The sequence below is a fragment of the Leopardus geoffroyi genome, chromosome D4, assembly GCF_018350155.1.
Source record: "Leopardus geoffroyi isolate Oge1 chromosome D4, O.geoffroyi_Oge1_pat1.0, whole genome shotgun sequence".
Classification (NCBI taxonomy): Eukaryota; Metazoa; Chordata; class Mammalia; order Carnivora; family Felidae; genus Leopardus; species Leopardus geoffroyi.
Genome location: NC_059342.1, coordinates 80950113 through 80970059, shown reverse-complemented (window position 1 = coordinate 80970059; position 19947 = coordinate 80950113). Strand labels below are relative to the sequence as shown.

The 19947-nt window shown below is 56.4% G+C and overlaps 1 protein-coding gene across 8 annotated transcripts in view; it reads right to left on the bottom strand.

Annotated features, from left to right (window-relative positions):
• LOC123593296 (DAB2 interacting protein) overlaps positions 1-19947 on the bottom strand; it is a 188576-nt gene that overhangs the window by 111532 nt on the left and 57097 nt on the right. For 2 of the 8 annotated variants that reach the window (XM_045468947.1, XM_045468949.1), the window contains exon 1: positions 10415-10681. The exons of 4 other annotated variants lie outside the window; for them this stretch is intronic. In XM_045468947.1, the coding sequence (XP_045324903.1) occupies positions 10415-10538 (124 nt within the window). In that variant the 5' untranslated portion in view covers positions 10539-10681. Of the gene's footprint in view, positions 1-10414; positions 10687-19947 lie in introns of those variants that run through there. 2 more of the 8 variants (XM_045468952.1, XM_045468951.1) reach the window with 2 other exon arrangements.

Here is a 19947-nt window from a genome sequence, read left to right as displayed (position 1 = left end):
AAGGGAAGGGAAGGAGTCTTGAGACCATGGAACTATTAACAGTCTGTTGTCTCTCCAGTAGAACTGGGATCAGAGTTCAAGTTGTCTTTAAGTTCAGGACGTTGGTTCAAAGTCAGGCGACTTTGCTGGGGGTGGGTCTGCTGGGAGAGGGGCATGTCCGGGGTACCCATCCCCGCCCAGAGCATTTGGGGGAGGGCACAGCAGCTCCCCTAGAGGGGACGTGAAGGGGAAAGGCTGCTGGTACTCAGGAGGTGGAGGGAAGAGCCAAGGAAACAGCGTTCCTCTCAGTTAACATCCCGGGACCTCACGAAGGGGCCTCTCCAAAAGCACAGTGTGGGGTCTGCCCCCTGGCCCCTGGCCGGCCTCATGGACAGTCCAGGATAAGTCCTGCAAACTTCTCCGCATCTGTAGACACTGTCACCAGCTCTTCTTTAGGACCCTCGACTCGAGCCTCTTAACAATTGCCTTTGATAGTGTATGCCTCCTATTCCTCATCCTAACGTGTGCCTCACTTTCAAGGACTTCCCAGCCTTCCAGAAAGCTCCAGAGTTCCTGGTCACTACAAGGACTCATAGCCTAAAGGCTTCTCTGGTCCCCGAATCTCTCTCCTCCTTTGCTTTCTTTTTTTTTAATTTTTTTTTTCAATGTTTATTTTTGGGACAGAGAGAGACAGAGCATGAACGGGGGAGGGGCAGAGAGAGAGGGAGACACAGAATCGGAAACAGGCTCCAGGCTCTGAGCCATCAGCCCAGAGCCTGACGCGGGGCTCGAACTCCCGGACCATGAGATCGTGACCTGGCTGAAGTCGGACGCTTAACCGACTGCGCCACCCAGGCGCCCCACTCCTCCTTTGCTTTCTAAGGATCTCTAGGAACTTTGGTCTACAGGGTCACCTCCTCCGTTTCTATTGCTGTGTTTCCCCCGCAGCTCGTTGGTCTGGAGCCTCAGGGCCTGTCCCGGGGCAGGCAGAGCGCGGCCTGGGAACATAAGGAGCTCCCAGGGTGCAGACACGCGTTTGCTCGCCTCCGCCTGGGCGCAGGTTCTCCACATCCGTTCTTTAAAATCGTGCCATATTACACCTTTGGAAGGGTTTGCCTACCCAATAAAAGCATAAAAGCGCAGGTGGGCCAGACACACACTGCCTTCGGGAGGTTGATTATCCCTGGGGAGAGGACAGGGCACTTTAGCCACACCCCACGGGTCAGCAAATTTTTCCCATAAAGCATCAGAGAGCAAATATTTTAGTCATCTCTCAACGACTCAACTCTGCCAAAGTAACACGAAAACAGCCACAGGGGTGCCTGGGTGGCTCAGTCAATTAAGGGTCTGACTTGGGCTCAGGTCATGATCTCACGGTTCGTGGGTTCGAGCCCCGTGTCGGGTTCTGTGCTGACAGCTCAGAGCCTGGAGCCTGCTGCAGATTCCGTGTCTCCCTCTATCTCTATGCCCCTCCCCTGCTCATGCTCTGTCTCTCTCTGTCTCAAAAATAAATAAAAACATTTTAAAAAAAATTTGTTTTAAAAGAGGAGATAGAGGGGTTTAGCCCTAACTGGTGGTCTCCCCTGGGGACCGCCGGTAACCCAGGAGCTGCCTCCATAACGTCCCCAGGAGGGGCTTCCCAGGCCCCCAGCCCCAGCGCTGTCTGTGTGGGTGGGACTGGGGGCCACAGCCTAGGTCCTCTGGAGCTCAGGGCGCCATCCCGGGAGAGCCGCTGCGGGAGGGCCTCGTGCCCCAACCTGCTTGCTGTTAAACCTGTAACTCCAATCAGGTGCCTAGACACCAGTGGATCTGTGACCGCAGAGTTCGGGAAACTCAAGTTTCTCTTGGACCTCAGCTCCCACCCAACTTCTCCAATGGTCCAGCTTGGCACACCACTCCTGGCCCTCTGCCCAAGCATCAAGAGCCAGAGTAGGCTTGCCAGTCGAGCCCACAGCTCTGCCGGCTCCCACCCCATCCCAAGTGCTCTAAACTCACCTAGGTCTTTCCGAAGGACTTATCCCACCACTTTCTTGCTCTCCTGAGTGCCAGGCTCCTACCGATTTGGAATTTCACGACCCAGTTCAATTTTCATGAGTAAAAACAACGCCATAGCATCATGTGGGAACAGGCAACAATAGGGCCTCTGACTGCTGGTCTTGCCAAATACAATGGTCAAACAACTATCACCATCTTGGGGTGCCTGGGTGGCTCAGTCGGTTGAGCCTCCAACTTCGGCTCAGGTCACGATCTCTCGGTTTGTGAGTTCAAGCCCCACATCGGGCTCACTGCTGTCAGCACGGAGCCCTCTTCGGATCCTCTGTCCCCCTCTCCTCCAACCTTGTCAGCTTCTCTCCACCGGCCCTCTGCCTCCCCGAACCCCACACCCACTGGCCTCCCTCTGGATTCTAAAGGAAGCGTGAATGACCTCCCTGCCCGGCCTCCAAACCCTGCTTCATACCCAAGTCTTTAAGGACACCTCCTCCCACACTCCCCCAAATGGGTCTGGTCCTTCTGTCCCTCTCCCAGCTCAGACCCACTGCCTCCTGCTTCTGGACAGCCAACACGGCCACCTATGTTCAATGATGGGCACTCTGCCGCCACCTTCTCCCTGACCCACACCAATCTCGAGCGCTGGTTACTAAAACTCACGCTCCTAAACCACAGCTCTGGGAAGTATAGGGAGGATTAAACATTCTGACTCTGCTACTCAGCAGCTGGGTAATACTGAGCAGGTAACTTACCCAATCACAGCCTCAGTTTTCTCATCTGCAAAATGGAGTAGATCAGAGAAACTGAGAGAATGAGGATTCAATGAAATGATGCAAAAAAGGACTTAGCAGAGCCCCTGGCACCATGCAAGTCAGCGTTACAATTACCATTATTTTCAAAATCTTTCCCTTGATTCCCTGTGGCTTGCTAGGGGGAGTTGCAACCTCTTGGCTCACCATTCAAGGCCCTGTCTATCCTTCCAGTCACATCATCTGCTAACCTGATTATAGGATACCTTCCCCCAGGCTCAGCTTCCTGAGGGTGGGGACTGGCTGTATCCTCCACGAGGGCCCCTGGCACAGGGTTTGCAAACAGTAGGTGGCTCACGAAAGCTCTGTTGCTCTGAACAAGTACAAGTGACACTTGTAGCAGCCTCTGGGGGAAGGGATGCCAAGGAACCATCTGGATGGTTCTGATCTCCACAGGCATTACATTTTATTTCTAGATCAGCCCTAATAAAGGTGCAATTAACCCCTCAGGATTTGAATGAACAGATCATGACAATTCACCCACCCTGTTATAATACTCTTTGTTTGCTACAAGTGCTTCTGGGCCCAGAGACATTTAGTGACTTGTCTGAGGTCACACAGCATTTATGACATGCAGTGAGGACTCCCACCCTGGCCACACTCCTAAGCCAAACTCAGTCCCCAGAAAAGAAGTATAAACGGGTAAGAAACGATTTTTTCCTTAGACTATCCCTAACCAATTTATTGGTTTCCAATCTCTACAAACCTCCCACTCCAAGAGGGACACCCAGAAGGAGCCCCATCTCCCATCTCTGGTTGCGGGGCTCCTCTGGCCCCTCCCTTCCCTCTCCCCTCCGCTCCCTCATCCGCTCCCTCCTCTTCTGCCGGGGGCTCAGGGGAGGGGACGGAGCCTCTCCCAGCCCCACATCTTCCTCCCCATCCTCCCTGCGCTCTGCCTTTTTCATTTCACAGCCATGTCAACTCATCACCTCCAAGGGCCAAGAAAAAAGAAAGAACACGGCCTAGATGCCGAAAGTGCTCTCCTGTCTGTCAGGGAGAAGAGAGGAGGGAAATAAAAGCTAACAAGACTTCTAAAAGCAAAATCCCCAAACCACCTCTCGGGCACCCAGCAGCTGTCAAAGTCAACACAGGAAACTGGCAAAGGAGGGGAAGCCCATCCCGAATAAAACCCCGGCAGCTGTGGAGTCTGGGATGGATAGACCAAGCACGGCTACATTTCCAAGGGCGAGATGGGCGTCCTCGGCAGACTCGTCTTTTCTGCTAACGCACAGGTGGGTCTGTCTAGACGGCAGAACCGAGCCAGTCTTTTCTGAGTATCAAGGCTACTGGTCTTTTCTTTTTTTTTTTTTCTTTCACTATCATTATTTGGAGGGCTATTGAGATTCCCCTCGCTTCCTTATTTATGCAGTCAGAGGAAATCACAGCACAGAGAGCCGCTTCCAAACTCAAGGCCACGTGGGCCAATTTCAGATGGATAATTAAATATTGAACAAACGCTCAAATGCCTCTGCTGGATCGGGATGGCTAAAAATAACCACCCTGCCACTCCGCGCGGCATCTCGCAGGCTCATTCTCAAATCCCTCCTCCCAGCTACTGTCAAATACAACCTTCCCAGTAACGGTGGGGAGCTGGGCACAGACTGCCCAAATTCCCAATCAACAGAAAACAAAACTTCAGCTCCCGGTGAGCTCTGAATGTTCCTGACCAGGAAATACTCTCCCTTTCCTGACATTTAAACCAAGTGGCCTCAAGAGGAAGGTGCAGGGGAAATATCACAGTCGTTGGCTTTTCTTTTAAAAACAGTCCAAAGGCTTCATGTCACTTCTACGCAGAACACGTATGTGGTCCAGGATGTGAGCGTGTTTGCGTCGAGTTACACGGGAGTTCAACCCCCATCCCCTCCCCCAAGAAGACCCAACGAGCTGCCTCAGTTTCCCTATCTGTGCCAACCTGAGGAAAAGCCACAAACAAAACCAGCGCAGAAATAGAGCGCAAGGGTCAGAATTCCAGAGCCGGATCTCTCGTTAACTTCTTTGCATAAACTTGAGCAAGCGTCCTTGGCTCCCCCGCTGTCAAAGGGAACAGTTAGCCCCCTGGTGCTGGAGATGCCATGAGCCCTCCCACCTCCATCAGCAGCTGAGCAAAGCAGGCTCCGGCCCCTCATACCACCAGGTTTCAGTAAGAAGAGACACAGCCGCAAAGCTGACCCCACTGAGCACGAGACATCGTGAAAAGGGGAAGCGCTGGGTTCCTGGGCACGGTTTCTAAGTGTGAGTGGGTTTTGGAGGCCAGCAGCCGCCTTTCACACCTTGCCTCTTACAGCCACTTACTTCATATGGCAACTCAGTATCCCCACCGGGCAAAGGGAAGTGACGATAAGGCCCCCTGCCCCCTAGGAGGATTGGGGGGTCAAAAGAAATATAAGATGATCAGACACAGCTTTTGGCACAGGGCCTGGCACAAGTTCAGCCATTATCTTCCTTCTTATTAAAGGTGATAAAGATGGGCCAAGAGGCTGACATTCCAGCAGATTCACTGGGACCTGGGACCTCTGGCCTCCCTCAAGGACATGAATAGCTCTGCAGAGTGGGCCTCAGGCTGTCTGCCCGTCTTCAGGGACCTCACCCAAGGGGACCCTGACCGCTTAGCACAAAGAGATGTGGTGAAGAAACAGGGCTGGGGCTGTTCGACCTGTAGCCTTCCCAGGGAAAACGCATGGTTGGCAGAACACGAGGAAGGATACAGGGGTGGGGGCGGGGGGTGAGACTGGGCCCAGGGCATCACCTGAGCGGTCCCAGGCAGGCGGGCGGAAGAGCCGACCAGGAAGCCTGACCCCCAACAGACGCCAACAGAATCATTCCCCTGCCTCCCTCCCGAGTTAGGGCCAGGAGCTGGGGAGACGATGGCCGAGAACGCTTGGTGGAGTCATTGTGCAAATCGGATAGGAGGAGGAGGCCTTATCCAAGCCAAGGCCTGACCTCAGAAAGATCTGCCTGCCCACAGAATAGCGAGGTGCTGCATCTGTGAGCTCGGGAGCTGGAGTCTTGCAGAGCTGGGCTCCACCATTTCTGAGCCGTGTGATGCCGGACAAGGCTCCCCAGTCTTGGCGTTGCAGTCTCCTCCCCCATAACATGAGGATAATGCCAGGATCCGTCTCACAGGGTTGTTGTGAACGTTAAATGAGATAAGGCAAGCACAAAATTAAGCTCACTGCTGGGCACTGAGAAAGCACGCAACAAACAAAAACCATTTTAACTTTATTACATGCCATGAAAGGGAGTGAGCATCCCAGCTCCTGGGGTGTGTAAGGGTGAGGAGGGCCTGGAGAAGCTGGGGTCAAGCCCCGCAAGAGGGATTGTGTCTCAGCAGGTACAAATGAAGAGATGAGGCAGGAAAGGATACTTGTACAATGACAGAGGTTGCATTTGGGGCAGAGAGTTGGGACTCGGAGCCTTGGGGGGGCCAAGATGGCGGGGGTGAGGGGACAAAAGACACAACCAGACCCCACGCTCAGAGCCAGCTTGCCAGCCCGCGGGCACCTCGGCAGGTCTCAGTGAGGCCAGGGTCCCTATGGAGTGGTTCCAGCCCCCCCCCCCCTTCCCTGTGGTGGCACACAGCCGCTTCCTTAGCCATCGCTCCCAACCAGGGAGTGGCTGTGTCAAACCAGTACCCTGCCCCACCCTGGTTCTATGAAGGTGCTTCTGTGCCTCAGTGTCTTCATCTGGACCCCCGGGGTTGGATCACTCAGCTGCCAGATCGCCTTAGGAGGTCAGCCTCAGCCCTCCTGGGCACCACTGCGAGGCCCTCTTGCCCGCATTTCTCCAAGTATGCTCAAAGTCCCTCCAGAGGCCCCTCAGACAGACTCCAGCACACCCCGAAAGGAAAGGGGTCCGGGAAAAGGGGAGAGGGACCACACAGCAGCCAAGAGGTAAGGCCATGCAAAGGGGCTATGCATGGACGTGGAGGAGGGCCTGACCATCTCAGGAGAAACCATCCACCGAGTCCCTAGCGCCCAGGCAGGGTCGGGCACGTGGCCGGACCCCTGGAAAAACTCAGACAACAACATGAAGAGAAGAATCAAAACCTCTCATGAGGTCAGGTCTCCCGACATGTCAGGCAGCAGGCGCAGGGTTAGCCCTGCTTGGCAGAGGGGGAAACTGAGGCCGCGGGAGGTCCCCAGAGTCACACAACCAGCTTGTTGCTGAGCTGGGAACAGAGCCTGTCTCCCACTAACCACGGCTCTGTACCCTCAAAAGGGCTCTGTGCCCCAGGGCACCTCAGCAAGCCAGCCTCCTCAACCATCTGGTGGCTTGGTACGGGCTGGGAGCACGTGCCATTCATCCCCATGTGCCGCCCAGTGCCCAGGCTGGAGCCCAGCACGTGGTAGGTGCTCAAGACATGTTTGCGAGTTGGGTAAATGGGCCGTACTTTATCCAGAGAGAGAGGAAAGCTTGCATTTCACCCCAGCGGCCCTGGGGGGACAGATAAGTCAGACAGACGGACAACACTTTCCTTGACCTTGGGGAAGGTAAGTGGGAAGGCACCCTGGCTGATGACACTCTACCGGGGACAGGATCCTCTCATATCCAAGAGCCATAGCTAGCCTTCGAGTGGACTCAGGGTCACAGAGCACAGTGTGAAATGGCCAGATGGCCCTTACTATCCCAAAGTCACTCTTTCCACCCTGCCTCTGGCCATTGTCAACTGCAGGTCTCACTCTGCCTATTCCTCAGATGGGGCAATCAGGGCCCAGAGAAGGAAGAGCTCTGCTTAGTGGCCCCCTTTGCTCCAAGCTGGGGGCAGGGCGTGCTGCAGACACCGTCCCTCGCTTGCAACCCCGCCAAGGACAAAGGCCTGCTCTCAAGTCCACAGTGAGGCCCCCGCCACGACTCCAGGGGGCAGTGGGAGCTGTGCGCAGGGGGCTCCCCCAGAGGTGGCAACCTGGCCACACCCCTTTCAGAGCCCCGGCCAGCTGCAGATCCCGGCCTCCAGCAACGCTTTCCTGCACTTCTCTGTCTCTGAACAAACACACCCCCTGAGTTCTCAGTCATTGTCCTTTCTCGCTAGTGGCAGAGGCCAGAATGGGTGTGGAGCGACGGGTTCGGGGCTGGGGCTCTGGAGACCACCCCGCCGGGCCCTGATGTCACCACTATGGGACCAAGCCCCCATGGTCCTTCTGAGGTCAGAAGGGACGGCCTCAAGGCCACCGGGTGGCTCCCCCCACATGACTTACCACCTAAGTTTGGGCGCTGGCCTCAGGAGGAGGGCCGGCCCTGGGGGCAGAGGCAAGGACCCGGGGATCTAGTGGAAGGAGGTCCGTGGCTGCTTTAGGTGGGCAGGGGCCTCCAGCCTCCACCTCTCACCCTGCCAGCCAGCTCTCATGCCCATCCATGACTCCCCATCACGCAAGGCCCTTTCTCTGGCCCAGACTACTGCTCCCCTTCGGGGTCCTTCCCCTCCCCCACCCCAGGAAGAATTCTGTCCACAACACCCAAGTCATTTTCTTTCTCCCTGTCGTCGTGCACAGGCTGTTTCTCTGGCCAGAGTGAGAACGCCAACTGAGGCCCAAGTCGCAGGCAGCACAGGCTTCTAGCTTTCAGCGTACTTGCTCTCATTCTTAAATGACCCTTCTGTCACTACACCTGTTTACCAGACAGGGCCCCTGAGGCTTAGAGGGGTAACTGGCCAAAGTTTTGTGCCCAACTGGGGTTTGAGCACACATCTGACTCAACCACCCCCTCTACCGAGGGAAACGCTATCCACCTTGTGACTCCCTGTCCAAATGTCACTTCCTCTGTGAAGCTCTCCCTGATTTTCCCAGATAGAACTTCTGTTCAATGACAGTCTCCACCCCACTCCCTGCAGGCTTTGAGCTCCTTCGAGGCTGGGACACAAAGCAGCGGCTCCTGCACAGGTGGGGCCCGGAAGCTGGGGCTCAGCTGACCGCGGGACACAGGGCCTCCTGCCCAGTCAGCTGAGCAGAGGGGGACTTCTGTTTCTCCCTGCGCCTCTGCAGTCAGGGACAGAAGGGCACTGAGGTGCAGAGGAGGTCATGCAGGGCATCTGCAAGGAGAGGGGAGGGGCGGAGGCCTTGGGGTGGCCTGAGCATTACGGGGCATTTGTACACACCCATTTCTCACGGCATAAACCCATTTCCTCACTGAGCCCTACAAGTCCTGCCAGCCCTCTTCACAGCTCGAGAAACTGAGGCTCAGAAAAGAGAAGTGACTGGCCCAAAGTCTCAGTGCTTGAACCCAGATCCCTGGTCTCTCAGGCTAAGCCTGGATGGGGGTGGAGCAGCCAGAGGCCACTTCAAGGAAGGCAAGGGGATGTGTGTCACAGGCCTTGAGAGGCCCTGGAGGACCAAATTCCCAGCACACACCTGTGCACACTCTCAATCTCAGCTTGAACCCATCCACGCATGGGGAACTCACTACTTCAGGAACTCACTACTTCCTGAGGAAGCCGTGTATGTTGTTGTTCAGCCCCGACTGTGGGAAAAGTCTTCTCCATGCTGGGGGAAGCAAATGAACACGTACTGCCTGACTTGCCCTCAAGCTGATGGTAAAACTGAGGTTCAGGGGCAACACTACAGGGCTCAAGCCACACAACCAGCACCCAGCGGGGTGGGGGTCTGACCTCAGGTCTGCTGGATTCCAAGCACAGATTTGCTCAAACCCAGGCCTGATCAAACTCAGCCTTCCCGTTTCCCAAGATAACCTACTCGGCCCAGGTCCCTGCTGGGTGCTACCAACCGCCTGCGCTCACGTGCGTGCTCTCTCTCTCTCCCTCTCTTTCTCCCCCTCTCTCTCCCTCGCCCTTGACCAAGTCCCCTTTGAAGCCCTCCTCCTTCCGGGGAGTCCTCTCCCTAAACTCCATTGCACCCAACCTGGTGCCCAACCTCTGAAGGAAGTTGTGCTTCCCCGCCACCGCCCCCCCCCCCCCCCCCCGGAAAAAGCAGCCTCCTGGATCACATGCGCTCCCAACTGAGGATCCTGTTACTGGAAAAAAGAAAATGCTGTTCCCATTTCCCCTCCTCCCTGTCCTGCCTCCTGACTTGAAAGAGAGAAACTTTTCAAAGGGGGTGGGCCCACCCACTCCAAGGGGTCCCAGGCAGATTCAAAAGCTCCAGCTCCTTTGGAGCCAAGGACTCCTGGGACAGGACCCTCTGAAGTCCAATCACTTGTCCCTCCACCCAAGATGGGGAGAAGCCTAAGTCCCTGGGGAGAGAAGTTGTGGGGGGGGGGGGCGCTGAGATGGGCGCCCGGCCGTAAGCTGAGAGGCTGAAGCTCTCAAGGAAAGGTAAGGAAAAGCCAAGACCCTCTCAAAATTACTTCATTGCCAGGCTGCTGGGTACACTGAGGCACAGTGGTACAGGAGGTGGAATCTGAGAAAGGGAAGAAAGAGAACCCCGATGGCAGTCTTCCCTTCCCCTGCCCCAGGCACAAGGGGAGACGGGATCTTCGGATTCCCCAGGACGGTGGCGGATGAGGGAGAAGCTGGGGGGGAGGGGGGAGGGGGATCAAGCGGACACAGTAATGGGCAGCCAGAAAGGGCGCGGGGGGTTCCCGTTATCTAGACTGAAGGAGGATCGGGGGTCCCTGGCATTCCGGGCATCAGGTGGTGAAGTGGCGGTAGAGGGGACCCAAGGGTCAGGGGTCGGGGTGGCGCCTACCCCTGGCGGGCCGGGTCCGGCTGCGGGAGCGGCTCCTCTGTCGCTGCAGCCGGGGCCGCCGCAGCAGCCGGTAGTAGTAGGAGGGCCTCCCGGTGCTCTTCCTGGCGCTGCCGCCCGCGGACATGCTGCCGCCCGCCGGGCACCGGGCCGGGCCTGGGCGCGCTCACACGGGCCCCATCGCGCGCTCCGGCCCGCCCGGCGGGCGTCCCTGCCTTCTCCCGCGCGCTGGTGCGGTCGCCGCCGAGGCCACGGCTGCCCCACAAAGTCGCTCAAACTCCTCCTCCCGCCCCCGCCCTCTCTGAGCAGCCGGCCCCGCGGCGGGGGCCGGGGACCGGGAGGGAGGCCGGGCTGGCACCGGCCCGGAAAGTCAGTGCAGGAGAAATCCCGGCCTGGAGTCGGCGGGGCGAGGCGGCCCGGAGTGCCCCGGGACCCCAGGCAGGTCCCCAGGAGGGTCACCGTCCGCGCCCCTCGCGCCTGAGAACAGTCGCCCGACCTCAGGACGCACGGGGCGCACCAGCTCGCCCGCGGGGGTAGACGGTGCACACTCGCGTGCGCGCGCTCCCGGACACAGGAGAGGACGCACGCAAGGCGGCCAGGCGGGCACCGCGCGGCGAAACCGGTCACCTTCAATTAGGGTCCTAATGAGGCTGACGCTGCAGGGCGCGTTTCTGCCCCAAGCTCACAGAGTGGAGTGTGGATCCACAAACAGCGCCTGGCGAGCTCCTGGCCCTCGCTGGCTTGAAAAGACATCCCTTTCACGCAGAAAACTTGCCTATTCTTCACAGTTTAAAAATGGTCCCGTTGGATACACATATTATTTGTATATAATTACAATTGTGGTGTTTCTCTCTCAAGCGCACAGGAAGTAGAGAGAGCGTAATGAACACCCGCGTATCTCGCAGGGTTGGCCAAATCTCAACATTCTGCCCCCTGTGATCTAGACCGTCCCCCAAATACGCCACCACGGAGGCCGTGAGGTCTGCCTCCCGCCGAGCGTTCACAGCTGCTCTGGGAAGGCAGCAGAAGAGTCCTGACGCTCCTGGAGAGACGCAAAACTGAGGCTGGGAGAAGAGAGCTGCCAGCTCCTGCTATGGCCTTGTGCTGAAAAACTTCTCCAGGTCACTCACTCCCCAGCTCAAGAACTTTCCACGGCTCCCCAAGTCCAAACAACCTTCCTTGGTATTTGAAGCTCCAACCATTGGGCCCCAACCAAACCACTCTCTCCAGCCTCCCCTACAGCTGCCTCCTTCTCACTCCTCTTTGCCCTACTCCCAAAAGGGTCTGCCTGGCCCAAAGGCCCTACTTCCAGGACCCAAATTCTCTAGCCTTCCCTGACCATCCTGGCCCTTGTCTGTCTCTGTCTCTCCCCTAACTTGTCCCTGGAGCTGGATTTACCTTGTAAATTATTCAGACAACTACCTGCGGGAGCTCCCTTCCCTTAAGGGGAAACTGAGGCCCTGCCAGGGAGGGCTGACTTGCCTTTGTCATACAGAAAGTGGCAGAGGCTAGTGGTCTTGCCTCCCAACATGCAGTCACACATGGGCGCTGGAGACAGTCTGGAAGCCCTCCAGAACAGCTGGAAAGGCGTGGCCTTGGGGGGGGCGGGGCGGCGGGGCAGTCTGGGCAGAAATCCAGGCCGGGTTTTGGACCTCGCAAAGGGAGCCCCCTCTCGGGCTCCCTCAGCCAGGGGGAGGGCCCCCAGGTCGGAGGAGCCTGGATCACAGCTGGAAGCCAGGCGCCATCCTGGGATGGGGAGGGGGGGGGAGGGGCAGGAGGGGTACTGCTTCTCCAAACCTAATCTGGGTTGTCCAAAGAACCCTTCTGGCCCCTCTCCCCAGAGTGCTGGCCAGTCCCTGGGGCCGATGGAAAACCACAGTGCCTGCAAGGATACCATTAACGTCCGTGGCGTTAAGTATTGCTGTAGCTCATTCTCAATAGCTAACACTGCCCAGGAGCCTCTTTTCCAAGAGCAGAGGCCCCAGGGAAAAGCTGTACCCAGTCCCTCCATCCAGAGGCAAGCTGTGGGCCATCTTAGCATTCATCATCCTCTGGCTCAGCCTCCCCACTCAGGTGGGGCTCCCACAGACACCTGTCACTCTAAAGAATGACCTCCACAGCCAGGCCCTCCAGTTTTGGGGGCTGGAGGGCTCCCAGGAAGTCCAGCTCAAGGTGGGGCCAACAGTCCTGTTCCCAGTGCTTGGAGTTCATCAGGCCCGGTTTCCTTCCCAAAGCAGGAATGCCCTGCTCAGTCAGGGGACGAGAGGTTCCCTGCCAACAGACTCAGTGGCTAAAGTGAGTGGTCTTGGCCTGGACTCCCCAATTGGCAGATTTAGTTGTTGTTGTGTGTGCGTAGAGGGAGGGGGGATGTAGCTAGGAGCTCAGGACCTCATCTGTAAACACAGTTGGGCTCCAAAGGTTTGGCATAGTCTCTCTGCTTATGCTTGGGCTTCTCAAGTCCTCTGTGCCTCAGTTTCCCCACCTGCAAGGAGAAGCTATGGACCCCCCACCTATCTACCTTGTGGCGGTAAGAGGGTCAGCTATAGAAGAGGAAGAAGCTTCTGCATTCCTGGCCTTTGAACATCTCTGCAGGCCTCAGGAGCGTCTGGAGTAGGAACCAACTGGGGTACTGAGGAGGCAGGGGACAGGGGAAGAGCTGGAAGACAAGGCACCTGGGCCCCCTGTCCCTCCTCCTGTCCCGGGACCCCCAGGGCGGCAGGCAGACAAAAGGCAGCTCCCTGCACACCCCAGCACAGCATCTGGAATCAATCCCGCTGCTGTGGAGCAAGCCACCCACTCCCTTTCGCTGCCCCTGTGGCCTCCTCCTTTTAAATGTAAGCAGCCCCCTTTCTGGAGGCCACCTAGACAAGATGAGGGGCACTTCAAAACACCCTCCCTACCACCATTTCCTGCGACATTCCCCTCCAAAGGGAAGCCCTCTGTCATTGCCCTGGCCAGCACAGGCTTCCCAGGCCCTGCTGATCCGTGAGCCGGGGTCCCACAGAGCCCACGGTCTGTCGGTGGTCTTGTTCTCCACTCCTATCTCGACCGCAGAGGGTCTCCTGAATAGGCCCACCTCCCGCCTCCTCAACCTGCTGTTTTGGGTTGGGATCAAGGCTGCAGCCTTCACACCCCTGAGCCTCCAAATCACCCCATTCGTTAAACATGTATATTTCTGGGTTCCCCCAAGACACTTGATTTGGTGGTTCCAGATGGGGCCTGGGAGTCTGCATGTTTAGTAAGTGCAGGCAGGCGGGGGACAGGGGCTGGCTAAATCAGATCTAACCCTCCACCCCCCTCCTCCTGCCCTCAAAAGCCTCCACAGGTGAACTCGCACAGTACTGAAAAGGACCAAGCTCTGTCACAGAGCAGCCACATCCCCTTGTACCCCTGTCCACTCCAGCCCCTTAGCGATCTGCTCCCCAAAGACACCTGCTCCTTCCCACCTGCCTTTGCATTGTTGATCAGATGGCTGCAATGAAGCTCTTCCTTCTGCATCTGGTGAACCCCTCCTTATCCCTCAGGACCCAGCTCAAATATCACCGCATTAGAGCAGTCTGGGCCCCACTGAGAGACCCTCTGGAGCCCGCCACATCCCACCACTTGGGCTGTATGAGGACACCAGAGAAGATCAGGAAGAGAGGGACCCCAAGACATTCCCTCTGGGTAGAGAACTGTCAGCATCTGGATGTCAGGAGAAGAATAATACCCTGCTGGGAAGCGGTGGGGGTGGGCAGCCTTAGAGCTGGGCTGTAAGTCCAGGTAAACCACAAGCCAGGCAGGGGTCAGGTCAGGAGAGGCACCAGAGGCAGGGGTGGGGGCCAGCCTAGTGCAGTCTCCCCATCCCACAGTTAGCTTTAAAGTCAGTGAGGGAGGGGGGCGCCGAGGGGCTCATTCAGCGAAGCATCTGACTTCAGCTCAGGTCATGATCTCACAGTTTGTGAGTTCGGGCCCCGCATCGGGCGGACAGCTCAGAGCCTGGATCCTGCTTCGGATTCTGGGTCTCCCTCTCTGTCTCCCCCTCCCCTGCTCACTCTCTCTCTCTCACAAAAATAAACATTAAAAAAAAATTTTTTTTTTAATTTAAAAATAAAGTCAGTGAAGGAGGAACAAAAATGCATATTGTCAGAATTACCCCTGAAAAGGCTTAAACTGCCCATAAAGGACAATTGCCCTCTAGTGTTAGGACAGAGGTGAGCAGAAGGCAGAAGGGCCTGGCCCTTACTGAGGGGCCATTCTGTGTAAGAACAGGAAGAAGCATTCATCTAACATTAGATTCCACCCAGGGAGGAGAGGTGCTCACCCCCGAAGGGGAACACAAAAGTCCAAGACTTTCCACAGAGGAGGGTTACAAGTTTGTCCTGGAAAGGTCTGTCTGAGGATGAAGTTTGTATTTAATACTGATAAACCATATTTGGCATTTATTGTGTGCCAGACCCTGTCTGTAGCATTCAGTGCACATTATCTCCTTAAATTTCACATAAATCTTGAGGCAGGTGGTTACCGCCTTCGTTTTACAGAAAATCTTGCGGGCACAGAGAGGGTTAGTAACTTCCCTAACGTCACACAGCTTATGCTAAGGAGTCCGGATTGGAACCCAGGCAAGCTGGAAAAAGCAAAGTTCTTAAGGTTGAGCAGGACTTAACCCAGAGGCGGAGGAGGGGTAGCAGCCTGGAACTTTTCATAAAAGCCAGCTTCGACAAGGAACAGGAGGAGGTGAAGAAGATTAGCAGTCCTGACAGGGGAAACACTGGAGCCCACACCAGGCCCTACACAATGGGTGTCGAGAGGGCTCAGACCTGTCAGGCTTCCTGTCGGGACAAGGGTAGACAGCAGTGACCAGGGGAAGTCCCGGCCAGGCAGCCTTGAATGCATCCGCCTCCCAGGCCAGCCTCAAGCTTTGAGTGGCTGAAGCCCTGGGCAGGGGTATTTTGGGGGGGGGGGGCACTGATGGTTGAGGTCACGGGCCTCTGCCTGCATCCAGGAACACGGCAGGGCCAGGAGGAGGACCTCCGTCAGGCTGCAGTGAAACAGGGGCTCTCCCCACGCAGTAGAAGTGGAAACAAGCCCTGTGAGGTCACACTCGAGGCCCAGCCAGGTGTCCACCAGCTCCACTGCCCCCCAGACTCCCTCCCTAAAGCCACCAACAAATTTACTAACATCCTTCCCAGACAATGGCCCACTCAGGGCCGTGCTGACCCCAGGCTCAGATGGCTCTGCCCCCCCCAACACAGGTGGCACTGGGGGACTGGCCAAATGTGGGTGTAGACCCCTGGGGAGTGTATTGTCTAAAGCCACCCACAGCTGGACTGAGGGTGAGCCCTTGGGAGACATCAGACCTCCAGCAGGGGAGGAGGCCAGTTGGCAGCTCATTGTGTTTCTTTGGGTGCTGTGTGACTCAGAGGAAGCCTCTTGACATCTCTGGGCCTCAGATTCCCTCGTGTTAGGGATGAGACATCTCAGCCCAGCCCACCTCCACAGGATTCCATCAGGATGTAGAAATTTCTTCCAGTCTCAAACCAGCACCTATGTGTTCCCTCCAGAGGCCCAGAGAATATGTATTTCCTTCGTCCATGCCAACAACCTGCCAAAAAATCCTGGGATGGCAGAGCTAGAAGGCACCGGCAGAGTAGACGATGGAGTCGGAGAAACGGAGGCCTCACGGAACAGCCACTTGCCCCGAGGACGCTGCCTCACTCATCACAAACCCAGATGTGGCATCAGTTCCCCAATCATCACGGGTCTGATTGCCCCTCACACCCCAGCATGGAACAGTCACGGTGGGGCAGCGTCACTCCCCACAGAGGGAAAAGGGACGCCAAGAGAGGTTGTGACTCGCCCGATGTCACACGTGGATGTTGGGGGGTAAGGCCAGCTTGGGACTTAAACAGAACTGCCAAGACCCCCTTTCTCCTCTCAGTCCCCCAGACCGCCCCTCCCAGAATGTCTGCTGCCTTCTGCCCGCAAGGTACACTGGGCTTCCACTCCGGACCGGCTGCCCCCCAAGCTCAGGGCTCCAATCCCAGGGCTGGGGAAGCCTGGGATCCAGTCTCCAGGGCCCAGCCCCGGCCCTCCTTCCTCACCCCCTCCCTAGCAGCCGGCGTTTCAACCCAGATGGCCAGGCCTGGTGCAACTCTCTCCCTGTACTTCCTCTCCCTGCCCTGACCCAGAAATGCTGCCAAGCTCCAGGTGGGCCCACGGCCCCTCCTTCTCGGGGCCCAGGCCTGGGGCTGAGGCTCCGGGTCTCGGGGCTTCCTTCTCCCCTTCTATCTGATGGGCCCAGACAGCTCCATGCCCACTGGGTGACCAGAGGGGGTGGCATATGGTCCCAGCGTGAGGTCGGAGAGCCCCCTCCCTTCCCAGGCCGTCCTGCCTGGTCATCTGTGAGCCACTTGATGGCTGGCACGGGCCTGGGTCCCAGCTGGGAGGGGCCTCACTCAATCCTCGCAGATCCCACTGAGGAGGACAGATGAACTGGCCCAGGAGCCAGCTCCTAGGAGGCTCCCGTCTAGGCGGGGTGCCGAAAGAGTGTGGGACTCGGGGTGAGGAACCAGCACTCCTTGACTGCGTGACCCCAGATCAGTGCCTTCAGTTCCTCAACTGTAGAATGGGCTTAATGACACTTCTACTTTGTGAGGTCGCAGAAGGTCAAATATCATAGCAGATCAAAACCTTGTGTATAGGGGTGCCTGGTGGCTCGGTCGGTTGAGCATCTGACTCTTTTTAAATTTTTTAATGTGTATTTATTTTTGAGAGAGAGAGCAAGAGTGAGCACAGAAGTGGGGTAGGGGCAGAGAGACAGAGAGGGAGACACAGAATCCGGAACAGGCTCCAGGCTCCCAGCTGGCAGCACAGAGCCTGATGCGGGGCTCAAACCAACCCCTCGAACCATGAGATCATGACCTGAGCCAAAGTCGGACGCTCAACCAACTGAGCCACCCAGGCGCCCCAGAGCATCCAGCTCTTGATTTCAGCTCAGGTCATGATCTCACGGTTTGTGGGATCGAGCCCCACATTGGGCTCTGCGCTGAGAGCGCAGAGCCTGCTTGGGATTCTCTCTCTTCCTCTCTCTGTGCTCCTCCCACCCCCAAATACAAATAAACATTTTTTTTTTAAGTTAAAAAAACAAAACAAAAAACCTTGTGTATAAACTGGTCAACATCTGTCCCTCAGGCCTATTTCTTTTCTCGCTAATCTGGGCCCCTCGAGAGGACAGCCAAAGCTGGTCAGCATAGTTACCAGCCCAGAGTGAACTCTCAGGAGGACTCACTAAGAGAGAAGGTGGCAGCAATTGGGGAAAATGGGTGACCCCATCTGATTTAAAGTCAGCACTAAGGAATTCAGAGGAGGGAGAAGTCCTGGAAGACTGCCCAAAAAAAGAGTCACTGGCATTGAACCTGAAGGCTGAGTAGGATTTGACTGGGTACAGAGCAGAGGACTGTATTCTTGGAGGGGGAGACGGCAAGAACAAAGGCCCTGAGGTAAAAACCAGCAAGGCATATGCTGGGGGCAGTGTGTAGAATGGTGAGGCTGGAGCAGAGGATGATGTGGGGACTCCAGAGGAGGCTGTATGGAGTATGTGAGGGGTGGGGTCAGGCAGAAGAGATGGGGAGGTAGGCCCAAGTGGCAGTGAGGCCCAGGTGGCACCTCCATACGGGGAGGAGTGAAATGTAAGGAAAGAACCCTGATCGTGGAGGCAGAGGATCAGGGCTCTAGGCCTAGATCTGCCGCTGTGTGACTGCCTGACTTTGGTAAGTCATAGCCCTCTCTGATCCCCATTCTGCAACGATCAGGGAAGGCCTGGCTTTATAAGGCAAGCCTGCAGGTGAGGGGATAGGCCAGATGCCCAGGAACTACATCGGAGCCTTCAGAAACAGGTTCCGGGGCCCCACTCCCAGCATCATCGAATCCAAATCTTGGTGGGCGAGGCCAAGGAAGCTATATTCTTAAAGGAGTTTTCTCACAGCTTTATTGGAGAGCCGCTGGCTAAGATGGTTGTAGACTTGACTAGATGTCTTTCCAATCCCTGAGCATGCCAAACATAGCCCCGCCTCAGGACCTTTGCATGTGCTGTTCCTTTTCCCTCACACACTGACCCTGGAATTTCAGATGGCCAGCTCCTTCCTGTCATTTAGGCCTCAGCTCAAATAACACACCTTCAGAGGCCCACCCTCGCCGCCTTGTCTCAAGTGCCTCTGCCCCAATCCCCACCCCCTGTCCCACTGCCCTGTTTTATTTTCTTCAACTTACTGCATCCTAAAACTATCTTATCTGTGTATTTGGTTGTTCACTAATCGCTTTTCTTCCCTCAAACTGTAATGAGGGCAGGGGCCTTGTTTAGTCCTGTCACAGCCATGTCCCCAGTGCACAAAACAGCATTCAATATATACCCGGTGAATGAGGTGACTGGAAGGAGCCCGGCTCAAAGCCCCCATTCTTTTCTCAAGAAGGGCAGCTGTGGTGCCAGGGGCCAGTCACTTCACCTCTCCGGGCCTGGCTTTCTTCATTGTGACATGCAGACAGCAGGCTTCAGAGTTTACTTTTAAGCAGCAACCTGGAGCTGATCAGGAGGCCAGGCTGTAAGTCCTGACTCTAACCAGGAGCTTGCACAGAATAAACGAACGGATGAATGAGTGCCTTTGCTCTGCTGTGTGCCTCTGAGCAAGTCCCCTCCCATTCATAGTCCCCCGCCCCCTGTTTCCCCTCCTGTAAAATGGGGTTGGCCTGAGTGAACCCTTGGCGCTGACACTCAGAGCCTCTGTGCCCAGTCTGGAACATAGATGGGAACCACAGCAGGTGTTAGAGGAGGGGCAGGCTGGGCCAGAGCCATGGTTCTCACATTTACTGGACTTTTCCTGGGGATCCCACCAGGCCCAAAGCTGGCATCTCAAGGCCACATAGGTGAGAATTAAGTGTAGCTTCTGTGACCTGTCACCCCTCAACTCTAGACAGCAAGAACAATGCCGGCCCTGCCCCCACTCTGGGAACAGCATTTTGTCTGGAAATTCCACCAGGGGGAGGAGGAAGGGCTGGGGCCCTAGAATTTCTGTGCCTGCTCAAACAGGAAGTAGCTCAAAGTTTGGGGCCAAGGAAAACAAGTTCAGGGGCATCCTGGAAATCAGCAGTCCCCTTGGCTGGGACTTGCCCCTCTCACCAGGTGGGGCTCTCCTGGTGACTAATGATTAACATAGACAGACAGATGGTGTGTGAAAGGGGGATGGTCCAGGACCACAGGCAAAGGCCCAAAAGGAAGCAAAATTCACCCAGTCTCGTCTGGCATACCTTTGACAATGGGGAGCTCACTATCAAACTGGCCCCTGTCCTCAGAAAGTCTAAAAGTGACAGTGCCTTCCCACAACTAGGAATTGCAGAAGGCCTTTAGGGATCTAGTGGTCAGCCCACACTTGACCCAGGAGTCAGAGAGCTTGGGACTTGCCCAGGGTCAGTCAGATGTCCCCAGGTCCTCTGTCAGTTCCCAGTAGCAGATGAAGCTATTCCAGGCACAGTAAGGAGGAGCTAGTTTGAGCAGCCCCACC